The sequence below is a fragment of the Hemicordylus capensis genome, chromosome 1, assembly GCF_027244095.1.
Source record: "Hemicordylus capensis ecotype Gifberg chromosome 1, rHemCap1.1.pri, whole genome shotgun sequence".
NCBI lineage: Eukaryota > Metazoa > Chordata > Lepidosauria > Squamata > Cordylidae > Hemicordylus > Hemicordylus capensis.
Window position 1 is genome coordinate 126,181,695 of NC_069657.1, and position 17,079 is coordinate 126,198,773.

A 17,079-nucleotide genomic window follows, 5' to 3' on the forward strand; every position below is an offset into this window, starting at 1 on the left:
CTCGTGGTCACCTGGCTGGCTGGGAAACATTCTAATCCACAGGTGTCCCCACAGTGGCTGGTTTGCATTTACCCCAGTCTCATGCCCAGACAGTAGTGATTAGCATGGGACATAGGATTAATCCCCCATCTTCTCCTTGTCTTCCCACCCAACATGGAACCACTCAAACACCCAAAGTGGCCCAGACCACTTAAGTCTGGAAGGGTTGGGTGGAAGGGGCAAGGTGCACAGTATGTGTTCTATTGTCAACCAGTGGTGCCTTCCCCTATAGTTGGAAGGTTCCGCTCATGAGAGTGCAGTCAAACAAAGAGCTGAAACACTTTGTTTCTGTTTTGTCCAGTGGACTGGTCCTCTCATGAGAAGACTAATTTCCCGGCTGGCAAGCTGACACAAGGACAGGAGTGTGTTGGGTCTTTCTCATTGCTTTGCCTGGGTCTACAAGCCTGGTAGCACCCTTGGTTACAGTAAACTAAAGCCCAGGATCCTTTGCCCACCTTAATAAACCTATCCCCTCCTAGGAAATCAGTAAGATCTGTTCCTGGAGTACCAGACGAGCAGCCCCGGCCATTCCATGGTCCAGCAACTGGTGCCTCCCCTCGGAATTCTCAAGCATGTCCCTCATGTCTGGGAACTCAGTCTGGTTCCCCCTCCCACACCTTTGTGTACATTAAGGTCAAATAAACCACTCAATTGATAAAATCTGAGAGTCCCAGGAATGGGGCTAGATTGAGCGTTAGATAAATGAAAAGGCTCCTTGCATGTGTGTCTATTCTCTTTTTATTTAAAGTGTGCGTTCCTCAGTTCCATACCTTTAAATGCAGGAACTGCAGAGACATGGCATCCCTGTTGCCAAGCAGAGGCAAGAGGAGCAAGGGGACAGCAGAGGGTGGGGCATGAGCTCCTAGAGGCAGCCAGGGAGAACTGCAGCTGCCCTAGAATTGATGCATTTATCGGCTGCTCTGAGCCAGCCTCTATATGGTGGTGGGAGGAGCTTGCACACAAAACCGAAGATATGGTGGGCGGCAGAATTCAGATGACACAATGATGCTCCTAACCTCCGTGTTCAACAGTGAAACTCACAACAAACCGAGGGTTCAAAGTCAGATTTGGAGTGAAAACTGAGCTGTGGCTGGGTGTTGAAACTGCAGCTTCATGCTTTCAGACGATCACATACTCAAAACTCTGTCACATTTACCTCTGGTTTGGTGTTATGTCCAAATGGGGCCCAAGCGTGCACTTGACTTAGAATTAGAAAGGAGAAAAAAGTGTGGGGAAAGAGGAAGAGAAAGCACAAGTAAATCCTCTGTCCTTAAAGAAATGGCATATTAGAATTTAGAAATACAGAGCAGTTTATGGGAGGTCCGTGGGAGTAAGGAGGGACAAGGGAGGAGCTTCTTGGATGGCCATGGGAGTTCATAACCTGTGTGTGTTTGTTTTTTTCAAAAAGGTTTAATTAAAAATTTAAGTGACAAAAGTGCTTGCACCTGAGTCTGCCAGGGGCTTAGGCGTGCGTGTGTAAAGAAGAGCCTTCCTCTGTGGAGCCCGAGCGAGCCTATGCATATTTAAAAGCAAAGTGTGCCGTCAAGTCGATTTCGACCCCTGGCGCATATTTACTCAGCAGTACATTCCATTGGGTTCAATGTGACTTGCTCTCACGAAAGCGTGCCCAGGGTTGCAGCCCGTGCCTATCCCAGTTTACTCGCAAGCAAGCCCCACGGAGGCGCATAGCACTTAATTCCTAGGAAGTGCGTTTAGGACCGCAGTCCTCAAGTTGCAATCCCTGCGGCTACAGAACACATCCCCCAGACAGCAAACAAACCGGAAGACCCCCCTCCCCTGGCTGCATTTTGAAATCCATTCCACCGCAGAGAAGAAGAATGTGAGGGAGAGGAGGGGAGAGAAAAAAAATTCCGCTGGCTTGAGCCACTTCCTCGCCTAACCCCAGTGCGGACGGGGCGGGGGGAGAGCATGTCAGCTTGAACAACTTCCTACCAGGCTCCCAGCGGCAGGCAGTAAAAGCGACCTTTTCAACTCCTGCCAGCGTCGGCCGATTCCTGCCCCCTGGCAGCGTGGAGGGAGGAAGCGATGAAGAAAGGGGGGGGGTGGCTGACTCTTTGCACTCCCCAGCCGCTGCGCGGGGTGTCCTGCCTGTGCATCTCGCTCCACCCTGCCAAGCACTTCCCCCGCGAGGCTTTGCATTCGCCGCAGACAAGAGGCAGAAATAAAGAAGCCACCAAGGCGCCGCCTGAGGAAGGGCGCGAGTCCGAGACGGCTGCCTGAAGAACCTGGCCAGTGCTCGCTTCCAGGGTGCCTCTTCTCTCTCTCTCCCCCCCCCGCCCCTTTTGTGGTTTGTTTGTTGTTTTTTGGCGGGCGGGTGGTCTGGATCTGCCATGACTCTGCCGAGTGGGGCTGAGTGAACCTGAAGTGTGAGGGGGACAGCGCGTTCCCGAGCCCACCTCTCTCAGGAAGACCATGAGGCGACTGGCGCTACTTTTTTTACTTCCCTTGCTGTGGCTTGGCAAGGTAAGGTGCGGGGTGGGGCACTGAAGTGTGTCTGGGGTATGTCCCTTCACAGCTGGCTATTTCTCTCTGTCCCCCCCCCCCTCCTCCTCCTCTTCCCCCGCAGCTGCTTTCCCGTGCTCACCTATGCCGTGGATGCAGCCCCACCCCCAACATCGGCAATCCTGCTTGTTCCGTGCATGCCCCCTTTCCACTTCCTCCTTCTACCTGGTCCTCTCTCCCCCACACCCCACACCAACTGCTCTCGTCCTTTTAAAAACTGTATGTGGCTGTGTTGACGTTGCTTGCTGAGCCTGAAGCGTGCGTGTGTTGTGTCTTGATTGCTGAACTGACCATTCTTAAAAGCTGACCCTATATGCAGAGTCGGAGGCGCCGAAGCTTGCATAGGATCTGCCTGTGTGACTATGAGAAACTTTCACACGTGAAACTACATGCGTGTGTGACTACATTTAGGGCGGAATGATAGGTTTTACTTTCGAATCTCAGGTGTAGGGAGATGCAAAAACGTACGTTTCGCTTGCGTACGTACTAGGGAGTAAATCCTGTTCAATTTGGCGGGACCTACTTTCGAGCAAATGTGTTTAACATCGCCTTGTTTTATGTGTGAAACTGGGTATGTCTGAAAGATGAGCTTACTTTTCAATGTGCTTTAAAATCACCTGTTTGTGTATTGACTGGTAGGAAGGTCTTCCACTCCTTCAGTTCACGTTGAACATATTCAAAATCATTTAGTCTGCATTCATTTCTTTTTAATGCTCCTGCTGTACTTAAATCAAGGTGATTAAACAATGTTTAAAGGGAATATCTCCCCCACATATCCTTTTGATATAAGATTATGGAAGAATCAAGGATTCTAATCCATGAATACAAAATAAGGTTCTATAAGTATTCCAGATCTAAACACAGAGACTAATGTTAGGATGTAGGGTATTATGTGGCATTGGTGTTAACTGGTAACTTTTAGTGGCAGTGTCTATATAAATGGAAAAAGAGAGCTGAACTGGATTAACGGATCTATAACAAGAGGCTGTAATTTCTGTACAGTTTTTAAACCAATTGCTCTAGACTGTCAAAAGCAACCTGATTGGGGCAGGGTCTCTAGATGTGCAGATGTGTGCAAAGACATGCACCCATATGTATCGCTTGAACACTTGATGCATTTGCTGTGGAAAATGCTAGTGTAACACCTGTGTTTTCCACAGGCATCTCTATGTGTAGTTCTGTCCTGCAGTGGCTATTATGGCCTGCAAAGAAGCTTGAAGTGCTATGTGGTTTTTGTAGGGGCTGTATGCTCTGGCATATTTTGGGTTGAATGTGCAGATTAATAATGTTGGCAGCAGTATTTAGAGGGCCAGATTGTCAATATGCCAAGTGGCAACAAACCAATCTGTTGTCATTGTCCATTATTCTGGAAGAGCTCTGTACATGCTGCACAACTTCCATTTGCTAGAAAACAGTATCTTTCTTCACAACAGTGGAAAGACTAGGTGTATGTAAAAATTGTAGTTAGTGGTTTTGGTCCATTGGGGGGAAAGCCACAATTCTAGTAATACATGTACGAACCAACCCAAATGACAAAACATCTTAAACAAGCTTTTGAATCTGTTCAGAACTCTTCATCAGGTTGGATGTTAAGCTAAATAAAAATAGGGAGAGGTGGTTGTTGGGCCTGGTGTTAGTAGGCCTAAAAGTCAAAGTGGAATACTGCAGGAGTTAAGCAGTCTTTTCTTAATTGGACCTACTATCTACTAGCGGACAATGATCAAGGCTTCTGGGAGGCAGAAAAGGTAATAGCTTTTGATGTCCCCCTACTATTTAGGAAATTCTAGCAGTTACTGTATTTCACCCACTTTACTCTTTCTGCTCTGCTGCTTTCTGTAAATGAGGAACCTTATATCAAAAGAGAATGCTAGGTCCAATTTTAATTATTGCATTAAAGTTTGGATCAAAGGCAATATTTTCCAATCTCATTCAACATATGGCCTCAATGTTACTATTTCTGGGAGTCTAATATGTGAAAACAACTTTCAGAGAGGAGGATTGTGTGGGTTTGTTCTCATTAAGATGACAGAGAATAGACATTCCAAAATAGAAAGATCCAAAATACAGTCTGAAAGGTTTTTTGGTAAAGAACTGCCTCAAAAACTATAAAAGCCCACACTCGCACAACAGCAAATCTTGTTGATCTACTGAGTAATGATATACATTTCCAGAATACCACTGCCTTGATGAAGTTCTCAGATGCCCCATTCTATTAACTCCTTAGAACTATAAAGCCTGTGCAACTTTGTTGTCTAATTTGGGACAAGTAGCCTTATGCCAGTCTTTTTCATTGGGAGCCAGTGGCAACTACCATTGACCCTACGTGTGACTCCCTGACCAATTGCTAGTTAGGCCTTTGCAAAGCTTTATCTGAATACTCCACACAGTCCCCTTGTGTGGGGACTGAACAGAGGCACTGTGCACAAAAGGCACTGTGCAAAGGCAACTGTTCCCACCGCATAGTGCTGTACTTTGCCCAGTGGCAGTGGGGCTCCTTTGAGGAAAACAGAGCCTTCTCAAACCCCAGCAGTATCTTGGAAAGTGTGCATGGAGCGCTGGGAAATGTAGTCCTTTACAGTGCTTTCTCCAAAAGGACTGTACCTTCTATCACTCTGTATGCTCCTTCCAAGGTGGCTCTGGAGCTTGGCAGGGCTTTGTTTTGCTTAAAGCCTCTCCCCCAACACTGGGGAAAGCACAGCATTGCCTGGAGGTCAGCACAGTGGTCAATGGCTCTCACGATGATGGTTTTTGCCAAAGTGGTTGCCGCTTGAAAAACAGCAAAGTTTGTCAGCCAACTTAAACGAATAGAAAGCAGCTGAAAAATAATAGTAATTACTGTGATGAACTGCAGATTTGGTGTATATTGGAACTTCCTCTAATGTCGCTTTTTAAAATCATGGTCATAAACATCTCTGTCTTAAGATATGTGCAGATATAGCATAGGAACAGCTAGCCACTTGTCTATTCCCTCTTCCCTAGTAAATACAGTATGTGCCTTTGAGAAAACTTCAGAAGCCGGCTGGGGAACATACTTTGTCTGGGAAAGGAAAGAGAAGGCAACTTTTTCCACAATGATTAATTTGCAAATATGTGAAAATACAAAATCACAAACCATTGTGTCCTTTGAGAATTTGATTTTTTTAGAACTTCATGGGAGTTGTAATTTAAATAATCGCTTCTCAATAATTAATCCACAGGCCACATCCTGGTTGTCAGACCTGATTCTCTTTCCTTTTGTTTCCATCACCGTTGCCCCAAGCCTTTTCTTGGTGTTGTCAGTGGTTTTGTTTGGCCAGTCATGTTTGTTGATGTCATTAGTGGTCATCAGGCATGTGAGAGTGACCCTGTTGTAGCAACTCAAAGTGTAGGGTTGGCCTGCTTGACAAGTTAATGTTGATCTAAATAGTTTGTCTCCATTGATTTCCGTATCTTTATTTGGGGATAATCCTTTAACAAATTCTAGTGTTAACTCTAGAATCTGTGTTAATTTGTTACTACAAAAACCAAAAATCCTCTGGCACCTTAAAGACTCATACGTATTGTGGCATAAGCTTTTGTGGTCCAGATGCCTCTTAATTGGCTACAGATGCAGCCTATCTTAGGATTCAGAAGGGACCTTGGAGTCTTATAGTCTGACCCTACTGCTCATTCTCTTAGGTATATAGATAACCCCTCAACTGTGGAACTGATTAACCAGGGCCTTTTTTGTAGCTAAACGTATTATTCTATTGGGTACGTATATGGCTTTTAATTTCTTTATGAATTTGCATTCCTTTCCAAGAAGCTGTTTACACTTGTATTGTGACCAAACTCTGAGGAAGACAAGCCACAATTCCCACTGGCTCTTATGACTGTAATATACTTAAGCTGTGTTGCTGCTGGTTAATTAGTTACAAATGCTCTTATCACAGTTCAGCCAGCATTAAATCTTACTTTCCTAATGCTTGGAGGAGCATATCGCAAGTAATTCCTTCTACCTTTCACAGAATAATGAAGACTTATGGAGAGGATAGGAATGACAGTGCTAAGTTTGAAAAAAAAAAAGAATTATTTTTAGAGAGCAACATCTCTTGTATTTGCCACAAGACAATTTTCCAAAAACATTTTTAAAAGATCTGATCATATGATAAAGGATTGACTTAAAGCAAAGGTTGGGAACTGCTTCTTTATGTGAACTGCTACATAGTCACCGAAAGCTTTTGCGAACCACCCTGCAAGCAAGCTGCTTAAACATTTTTAACATGGCATGTGGATCTGCCCTGGTTGCATATAAAAGGGAGACTAGAAGTGTGAGCACTGTAAGATATTCCCCTAAGGGGATGGAGCCAAGAGCATCTAGGCTCCAGGTTCCTTCCCTGGCATCTCCAAGATAGGACAAGATTTTTTTTTTTGGCGGGGGGGGGGGGGGGGGGATAGGACAAGATTTTTTAATTGAACCAACAAACTACCAAAGCATACAGTACGTTGCCAAAGCACAATTATATACAAAGTGGTTGTTTGTACATGATATATCTACAAAGATTTACACACAAGGATTTGGAAACCCACAAGGTTATGAAGTATATGCAGGTAGTACTGTAACTCGGGGGTGGGGGATTTCAAGGCACATCAGGTAATGGGGTGGTGGTGGTTACGTCCAACGTCCATTTCCACAATTTGTCCCATTGCTGTTTAGAAGAGATACTCTTGTCTTTTTGCACATAACCATACAAACTTTTCCAGAAGAGATTTACTGTCTCATCTGCGTGAACCTCTTGGTCACGTCTTCCCTCCCTATTCCTATGCAGGAGCATTGCATAAATGACATACAGGTTTACTAACCTGATTCTGAGAAGGGGAACGTTCCAATTCCCAAGTATGAGGGCACCCGTTCCGTCCTGTTTCCTTGAAGGTTTCTTTCTGGATCCTCGAAAAGAGGTTCTATCGCTCAAACCCGAGGTTAGTTCTTCCCAAGTCTGTTTTTCCAAATCAGGCCACTCTAACAGCTTGTTTACTCCCTGCCACACTCTTTTGGCTACCACACAGTCTTTTAAGAAATGTGAGTGGGTTTCCCTGAATGTTTTACCTAGCTTACTAGCTTTCTGTTTGCAAGTGATTTTAGGGCACTCTTGCTGGTCCTCTGGGAGCCATGGCTTAGCCACATTAAGTGGTAGTACTTGATGGTATAAGCGCCAGCTTGTTTCCCATAAATGGAAAGGGACTTTTTTCTCCTTAAAGAGAGCGATACGGTGATCGGGTTGCAACAAGTACTGTGAAGTGCGGTGTTTGTAGCGTTTACGTTCTAAATCAGGTTTTAAGAAACCCACTTCTAGAATCTCTCCATAAATTGTTTTCTTTAGCTGCTTAACTGAGGAGATCCTTTAAATAGATCCAGTTCAACCTTCCATTTTTTAAGTGTGAATAACAAATCTCTCAAGTAGTCCGGGTGTTCTCTTTTTAATACTTGTGTGATATTACCATTGAAAGATCCTTTCCCCCACCATGCTATGCCCCATGCTGACTTGCGCCAACGCAGAGCTAAAAGCGAGACCCAGGTTTTTTGCAGGAGGTTGGACATATTATGGACATTCACGAAAATCCAGTTTCCAAAATTGTAGGAAATGAATTCAGTTTCAAAATAGGGTTGCAGGGCAGGTAGGGCTAGGCCTCCCCGCTCAACCTCCTTAAATGCTACTGCACGGGCCAAAGGGAAGGACTGAGAGAGATTCCTGCCTGCAGCCTTGGAGAAGCCGCTGCCAGTCTGTATAGACAATACTGAGCGAGATGGACCTATGGTCTGACTCAGTATATGGCAGCTTCCTATGTTCCTATGAAGTCAAACATATATATCAAGGGATATTAACAACACAGTCATTTCTAATTTATTATGCTCACTCACAAACATTGCACTTGGCACAGTACATTTACCTGGAGTAGGCCTACCAGTGGGTTTTTATTATTTATTTATTTATTACATGATCTACCCCACCCCCGCTCCATAGACCACCTGCAGTACCCTTGTGGATCACAGGTTGGAAACCACTGACTTAAAGCAAATAATAGCCCTCCACTGAAAGTCTGTTTCGCCTCCTCTCCCGGCGTATTGTCAGCAGTCCAGCATTTTCCCACTTTGTATTGACAGCTAGTTAGTTTGTAACTTCAAAACAACACCAAATCATTTGATATGTTAGAGCTATCCTTTATGAAGCAGCTATTTAAAATATGGGTTCTAAAGTTTTTGTTTGAAAAGCGGGACTGTGAATTTTTAACACTTCTAGGCATCAACATCAAAATTTTATTTACTAGTTCTGTGCAATGCAGGACTATTTTAAAATCCTAGATGTCAGCTTGGTATCCAAGCAACTGTTCTGGTCAGAATATTATTCATTGCATTGAATAGCTGACTTGCCTAGCTAAATCTGCCAGGGCCTTTTGTTCATCATCTTGAGCCCTGCTTGCATTCCCGCCATTGTCTGAGATTCAGTGGGTGCGGTTGTGGCCCCTCGGCTCTGGAGTGCCATTCTAGAAGAGTTACACCATGCTCCCTCCCCTTAGGGTTTTTTAAAAAGATCTTAGAACCTACTTCTTTAGAGAGGCTTTTTAATGTGTTTTATTATAGCCTGGCTGGTTTTTAATTTTAATTGGGTTTGTTTTAATTGTTCTTGTTTTTATTGGGTTTTTAAAATGGTGTTTAAATTTTATATTACTTTTACAGTTGTGAGCTGCCCCATATTTTTACAGTTGTGAGCTGCACAGTATTACATAAGAACAGCCCTGCAGGATCAGGCCCAAGGCCCATCTAATCCAGCATCCTGTTTCGCACAGTGGCCCACCAGATGCCGCTGGAAGCCACAGGCAGGAGTTGAGGGCAGGCCCTCTCTCCTGCTGTTATTCCCCTACAGCTGGAGGGGTAGGATATAAATATTTTTAATAATAATTGTGGTTTTAAAAGTTGTGTCGTCGAGTCAGTGTCAACTACTGGCGACCACAGAGCCATGTGGTATTCTCTGGTAGAATAGAGGAGGAGTTTACTGTTGCCATCTCCCACTCAGTATGAGAGGATGCCTTTCAGCATCTTCCTTTATCACTGCTGCCCGATATAGGTGTTTCCCAAAGTCTGGGAAACATACCAGGATTTGAACCAGCAACCTCTTGCTCTGTAGGCAAGTTACTTCCCCACTGCGCCATTAGGTGACTATTGTGGTTTTTAGTGGCTAAGAAATATGAGCTGGGAAGTTCCCAGTTCAAATTTAGCTCGCCCCTAAAATCATTGGGTAGCCTTAGGCATTGTCTTTCCATGGTAAACTTCCATGTGCAATGTAGTCTTAATACAGGCCCTTCTTAAATGGTGGTTGTAGGAATTATTGCAGAATGTGATTTACTCTGGTCACTCGAAAATGCTGTACATAAACAGTGGTCCTTCTAGCTTGTCTCTCAGTCATGAGGATTCCTGAGGCATCTAACAAATATAAATCTGGAATAAACCTTCAGCAATAAAAGACTCAATAAATCACAATTCAGAACTGTACAAATTTGCATTAGAAGCCAAAGAGAGTTATAGTGCTATATAACTATAGTTATATAGTTATAAGTTGGTGCCATTTCTGGTGATGTCCACTAAAAAGAAGCCTGTAAAAATTATCTTTTTATTTACTGTAGAATTTTGGCTACTTAACTGGTATCTCAAGTTTTTCTCTCATTGTCAGCACTTGGGTACTGTTACTTAATTTTGTTCCTCATTTATGAAAGTAGTTGTGCTGTATTTGAGCCCAAGCTATCCTCTCTAATAAAAGCCTTGGTGTCCGTCCGTGGACGGACACCAAGGCGTGTGTTCGTGCCTCCGATGGTCGCTCTGGGCATGCGCGAAGCAGGGAGGGCAGAGAGACACAACCGCCGGCACCTGGCGGCCATGTTGGGCGGCCAAGCGGCCGCCCAGAAGAAGCCGGGAAGGTGCGGCGGAGAAAATTGGCCGAGGCAGCGGCAGAGCCGCCGCCACGGCCAAAAGAGACAGAGACTGGGCCGGTGGGGGGCCGGAGTGGAGGCCGGCGGTAGCGGGCAGCCCTGGCCCGGGCGGGGAGACCGGCGGTGGCACGGAGGCCGAAAGCGAAGGGCCCGCGCTGGCCAAAAACTCCAAAGACGGCGGCGCCCGGCCCCGGGGTCCTTGCCGCGGCATGGAGGCAGGCGGGCATGGAGGCAGGCGGGGGCGGGAGGGAGAATGGTGGCGGCGGGCCCGGAGCCCAGAGGGAAACTGGATGGGGGGGAAAAAAATTAGAAGGGGCAAGGGAGAGGAAAGAGGCAAGGGGGGGGGAGGGGGGGAGGGAAGGGAAGGCTAGCGCCCGTTATTGTAACGGGCTAAAAAATACTAGTGTATTATATTTGTCTGAGTCTGCTTCATTCCAAACTTAGTTTACATCTTTAGTTCTCTGCTTACGTTTTATAACACCACATTTAATGTGGACAAATGTCATATCTCACCTGCCCATGAATTTTGGGAAAACATAAATTTTGAACTGGTCTGGCTCTGGATATGTTTGGCTGCAACTGAATCGAAAAGGAATTTATGAAACTTCATGTTTTCTAAAGGTGCAGTTATGTAGCCCTTTATATATTTGCAGAATGGGCCTTGAGGTCATGCCAGGCTATAATATTGCAGCCTCTCTAACTGCTCTCTGAAAAACCATTGAAAGGCTGAAGTTCATGGATCCCCTGTGGAAGAGACGGAGGAGTTCTGCAAAACAACAAAGCTGCACCGAATTTATAAGGGGATTAGAGACACAGTTTTGTAATGGCAGGGTTGAACTTTAGTAGGGCTTCAGGATTACTCTAGCCACCTAATGGCGCAGAGGGGAAATGACTTGACTTAGACAGCCAGAGGTTGCTGGTTTGAGTCCCCGAACACCTCTATTGGGCAGCAGTGATGTAGGAAGATGCTGAAAGGCATCATCTCACATCTGCGCGGGAGGCGGCGGCGGCAGTGGCAAACCCCTCCTGTATTCTACCAAAGTCAACCACAGGGCTCTGTGGGCGCCAGGAGTTGACACTGACTCGACGGCACACTTTACACAGGATAGCTTTAGGAGAGATTCCTGTAGGTATATACACTTTCCAAATGGCTGGTTCTTTTCTTTTATCTTTTAAAGCTCAGCAAATGTTCTCTGGCAGAGGGGCTCTGCCCCTCCCCCACTCGGCACAACTGCAGGTGGCAGCAAAGGCTCTTTCTCCAGTTCGTCTCACAAACACACAGCAGTGGCAACTGTTTCGGCACCACAAGCCGTCAGCAGTGGTGGAAGGAGCAGCTTACTTTCCTGCCCTTCCTGGGTAGCTGCAGCAGCAGCTGTTCATGCTGCAGATGGCTCACCCATGGTGTGGGCAAGCAAGTGGCCAACGCAGCATGGAACCACCACCTAGGAGAGGGCAAGCAAAGGAGTGGCGACTCCTGGCCTGCTCCTCGCTACCCTTACTGGTTGCTTGCCCTCCCAGGTGAGCAAGCAGTTCATAGGCAGTGGTAGGAAGAGCCCTGGCCCTCTCAGTCTGTGCAGGCTGATGGGGGAGGCTGCAGCAGGCACAGGGTACCAAGCAGGAGGCCCACAGGGTGGTCTTCTTCCAGAGAGAGATGGGGCTGGCACTGTTGCTACTCCCCCTTTGGAGTTGGTGGTTGACCCTGCCAGGGCACTGAGCATTACCTGCCATGATGCTGGTTATGCATGCATCTTTTTCAAGGCCTGTTCAATGAGCTGAATAGAAGATAATGTCATGCATATTGCTAGAGATGTACACAGAACCGGGTGGGGGTGGTTCGAAGGGTTGCAGGATAGGACTTTAAGGGCAAAGGAGGGTGCACTTTCCCTTACCCCCACTCCCCCCCACCCCCCTGGCACTAGATTCCTGTAAAAGCTTTCAGGGCACCAGCATACCTCCATGCCGCCCCTTCCCCTCTTCGGCCGGAAGTGACTGGAAGTGCCGGGTGCACATTGGTCACGTGCGCATGCATGTCGCGATCGTGCACAAGCCTGTCTGATGTGCTACAGCGCATGTGCATGCATGTGCCCAACATGCGCACATGGTACTTCCGGCTGAAGGGGCGGCAGAGAGGTATGCTGCCACCCCGAAGGCCTTTACAGGAATCTAGCGCCGGTGGTGGGAAAGCAGGGGAAGGGGGAAGTGCACCCTCTCCTGCCCTTAGAGTCCTACCCCCCCCAACTGCCGAACGTTCGAACCAGCCAGTGTTTGAACCTGTTTGGAGGCCCGTAAAAGGGCCTGTGAACAGGTTTGTGCACATCCCTACATATTGCATATTTATTTAGAATATTTGTATACCACTTTTCAACAAAAGGTTCATAAAGTGGTTTACATAGAAAAAAGGAATGAGGAATTGTTCCCTGTCTCAAAGGGGCTTGCTGTCCAGAAAAAAAGTTGCATGGATGGCCCATTCCCAGAAAACATTTTGATCCATAAAAAGGCAGATATGGCCTAGAATCTCGAATAGTATATTTAAAGATAAAAGTTATTTTATATGATCAAAAATCAAGAAAATAAAAGTGAAGCCTTAGTTAAAGCAGTCTTGCAGGAAAACACTTGACACTGTCATACACATTGTCACATTAGCCAGTGTGGTGTAGTGCTGGACTAGGACCGGGGAAACCTGAGTTCAAATCCCCATTCAGCCATGAAACTCACTGGGTGACTCTGGGCCATTCACTTCTTTCTCAGCCTTACCTACCTTACAGGGTTGTTGTGAGGATAAACATCATCATGTACACTGCTCTGGGCTCCTTGGAGGAAGAGTGGGATAATGTAAATAAATTTTAAAAATATATCAAATGGTCTGTAACCATTGGGCACTTACTGAAGGAAAGCGTCAATTCAGTTTTTCTATTAGTTTACAACCGATTTTTCTTTTTATACTTCAAAGACTAGAGATGGAGAAACAAACAAACAGCTGTGCTGCCTGATATGAGAGAAAAGACATTAACCATATTGTACTGGTGCAGCGGGGAAATGCTTGACTAACAAGCAGAAGGTTGCCGGTTCAAATCCCCGCTGGTACTATATTGGGCAGCAGCGATATAGGAAATTTGCTGAAAGGCATCATCTCACACTGCACGGGAGGAGGAGGCAATGCTAAACCCCTCCTGTATTATACCAAAGAAAACCACAGGGCTCTGTGGGCGCCAGGAGTCGAAATTGACTTGATGGCACACTTTACCTTTACAGAGCTGTATTTCCTCCCTCTGCCCCAGGAATGAGAACAACTTTTAAAATGAGAAACATGTGATAACTATATGAAGGATTTGGTTAACTAATGTCCAGTGCTTGACAAGTAATAAAAGCAGGTAAGAACTGCCCCTGCGGCAACACCTTGCATTATAGTTAAGGCTTGCAGGGTGGAAATATTATGTCCTGATAATAGCTAGCTACATGCAGCTTGCTGTTGAGATGTTATGAGAATTGTCATGTTCTGTAAGTTATTTTTGTTGGAGAAATGAGAAACATTTAAGTTCATGAGTGTGTTGGTATGTAAAGTGTATTGCTGGTTACACAATAGGGATGCATGGTTACAAATTACGATTACAAATTACAGGCTCGTTGCTGGATAATCTGAAAGTTGGCTATCTTCAAAAGTTAGTAACATGATATTCCAAATATAGTGTTACTTGGCTTGTTGAAAACTTGGGACTTGTATCTGCTTCAGATGAAAGATCTGCACTTCCTTTTTGCTACCCAGTCACTGTGTATTTGCTGAAAAATAAGGTAACATTTATAGTTGCCTGCTGCCTACCAGGAAAACTGAAATGAAAGCAGAGGCAGCAAAACTTATTGGATAGCTTTAAAATGTGCTTAAGTGGCAACCATAAACAGTTATTTCAGAACAAGATCTATTTGTGTAACAAGGAAAGCCACAAGAAAGCTCAATATTTCCTGGGAGGTGACACCCTTCCTCCAAAAAACCCACAACACTAAAATAGGGTTGTTGATCCTCTAGAATTGGCATCAATCTCCAGGTGACTGTTGAAAGCAATTCTGGAGATTTTAATTACTTAAAATTTTCAATGATTGTGAAGAATATTGCCGAGAAAATATCTGCAGGAATAGCTTTAGTCAAAGTGCTGCTACACCTGACTTCCCCTTCTCCATGTGTGTAATGAGAAGGAAGCTGGTTGGCTGTTTTGCTCACTTTGTGCAAAAATGATGGAGAAAAAGGAGCACAAAGGTGATGTCAGTCAAGTTTTATGGCCATAGGCCTCTGCAAATATGATAAAGTGGGCAAGCAAATTACAAGGGAAAAGAAAAACTTTGCTCATATTTTGGAGGGTGCCAAAACATAATAGGAAAACAAAAGGGTCTGTATCTGATTTTTAAAAGAACTTCGTTGAGTTGGAACTAGAATACAAACTAGCCAAAATCACCCCAAGTGTGGTTCGAAGTATAAAAGACTACAGGTAATGTGGTAAATCTTTTATCTCCAAGACTCCACAGATGTGAGTTTGGTGAGTGAGAGGGGTCCGGAGGGATCTATCATCCAAATGTCTGCTGGCATGGTTTGAAGGAGTAGGGTGGTAAAAACTTGACTGAGCTTTGGAACACAGAGGTGAGGAGGAGAAGCCACTCAGGGCTGGTGGCTCTGCTCACTTGAGTTTGCTGCTGCCAGCCCTGGTGACCACATTGAGTGGCCCAGCCCTTGCGCTGTTTCAGCCCACTGATTGCTGGCACTAGCCAGCCTATGCAGCCAGAAGAGACTGGAGCAGCAAACAGTTCTCTGTGTGTGCGTGTGTATAAATGTACATATGTATGTATGCAGTACATGTTTTCTAGAGGCTTAATTTCCTGGTTGTATAATGCATTGTGCAACAATCTATAACCCACAGTTAAGTTGGCTCACTTGTCTGAGTGATCTGTACAGCTTTTGGTTTCCGTCATGGATTTGCTCATTCACCTTTGGACTAAAAATGTAGCCTCTGCATTGGCCTTCTGTAAAATGCATACAGAGCTTTCTAGAATGTGATCTGAATGTTTCATTCTTTAATATGGTGCTGATTTGGGTGATTCATCTCATTCAGCATGCACATCTCTCCCCACATGGTTTAGACAAATTCCCTCCATGTAACTATGTAGTGGAATGATGGTGCACCAGGTGTGATGGTGGGGAGAGATATCTGAGTTTACATTCCTCCCCCACATGATTTTGAGGGTCTGATAGATGTATCATCTGAAGCGGCCTGAAATCTAGCATATAGATTGCATTATATGGGTAAAATCTGCAGTTAGGAGTGCTTGCTTGAGTTACACACTCCTTTCTTTGTCCTTTCAGACACAGTTGGAGTTTGAATTTTGTAAGTCTTGTCTCTTTGGCCTTGTAGGGCCTTCTACAGATTTGGACAGGCTTTGGTAGCAAAGCCAAAATTTATTGTTGATAAAGCCCCTCCTCTTCCCTCCTTTGGTATCATATAAACATCTAGTTGGAAGTAAGTCTCACTGTGTTTATTGAGGCTGACTCACGCATAAGATTGCAGCTTTAGTCCCTGACTAAGGACAACTTCCTGCTCCTCCTAGAGCAATGGACAAAGATGGTCACAGCAGTTGTATTGAACTGAAGAGAGTCCTGTGCAACTGCAGAAATGAATTGGAGCCAGAGGGAAAGGCAGGTCTTGTTTTAATCGCAGGCTGTAGGGGGCATTCCAAGCTTCACAGCTGGAGCTCATCTTGTCACTCTTTTGGAGGACAATAAGATGCTCCCTACGATGAGGTAGTGACTGGAACTCTGGTCCAGTATATAGGTGTCAGGGTGCTGGTAAAGCCCTGCAATAGCTGTTCGCCACAGATGATCAGAATGCCTTCTATGCACTCGGTTGTGCTACATTACTGGACATCACCCTGGGAACTTGTCAGAATTTTTGTCTCTCAGGAGCAGATAAATTGAGCTTTGTCAAACTTAGCTCGTGAGCCTTTGGTACAGGGAATTTGGTACAGTGAGTTATCTTCATGCTGTGCAGTATGCAGACTGTTCTGAACCCTTGGCTAGAGCAGAATGTAATCCTTTATGAGCCAATACAGCAACTAGCTCACCACCAGTGTTCCCGCTAACAGGGATTTCCAGATGTTGTTGACTACAGTTCCCATAATCCCCAGCCGAAGGCCCATGCATCTGGGGATGCTGGGTGTTGTAGTGAACAACATCTGGGAAGCCCCGTTAGAGGGAACACTGCTCACCGCATATAAGGCTTTCTGCCACATGGTAGCTTAGTTGTTTGTATTACTACCTGTAGCAATGCTTCTGTATGAAAGGTTGAGGACTAGAGCAAGTGGTCGGGCTTCCCAATTGGTGGATGGTCATCTGTATTTCTAAATCCACAACTGGTGATGTTGAATGGGAAAGTGATTCCTTTGAGCCATAGAGTTTCATGGATGGAATCATCTTCGAGGCAAGGCTTGTCTTCCCAACTACTTCTCCATTATTTTCAGATTTCGCAATTCCAGGTGGTGGTATATGTGTGTGTAACTACTTTTAAATAATAAAAAGAAAGAAAAGGGGGAGGGGGG

General features: G+C 45.3%; 1 protein-coding gene and 1 long non-coding RNA gene across 2 annotated transcripts in view; one reads left to right on the plus strand and one right to left on the minus strand.

Moving 5' to 3' along the window:
• Positions 1–754: 754 nt before the first annotated feature.
• LOC128337232 (uncharacterized) lies at positions 755–2,314 on the minus strand. Its single transcript, XR_008312214.1, has 2 exons — positions 1,993–2,314; positions 755–1,241 (listed from the first exon to the last, which is right to left on the minus strand). It is a non-coding gene; the product is annotated as an uncharacterized LOC128337232 (long non-coding RNA).
• PTPRJ (protein tyrosine phosphatase receptor type J) overlaps positions 1,672–17,079 on the plus strand; it is a 168,195-nt gene continuing 152,787 nt past the window's right edge. Inside the window, exon 1 of the mRNA XM_053277986.1 lies at positions 1,672–2,523. Within this exon, the coding sequence (XP_053133961.1) occupies positions 2,473–2,523 (51 nt within the window). The 5' untranslated portion in view covers positions 1,672–2,472. The remainder of the gene's footprint in view (positions 2,524–17,079) is intronic.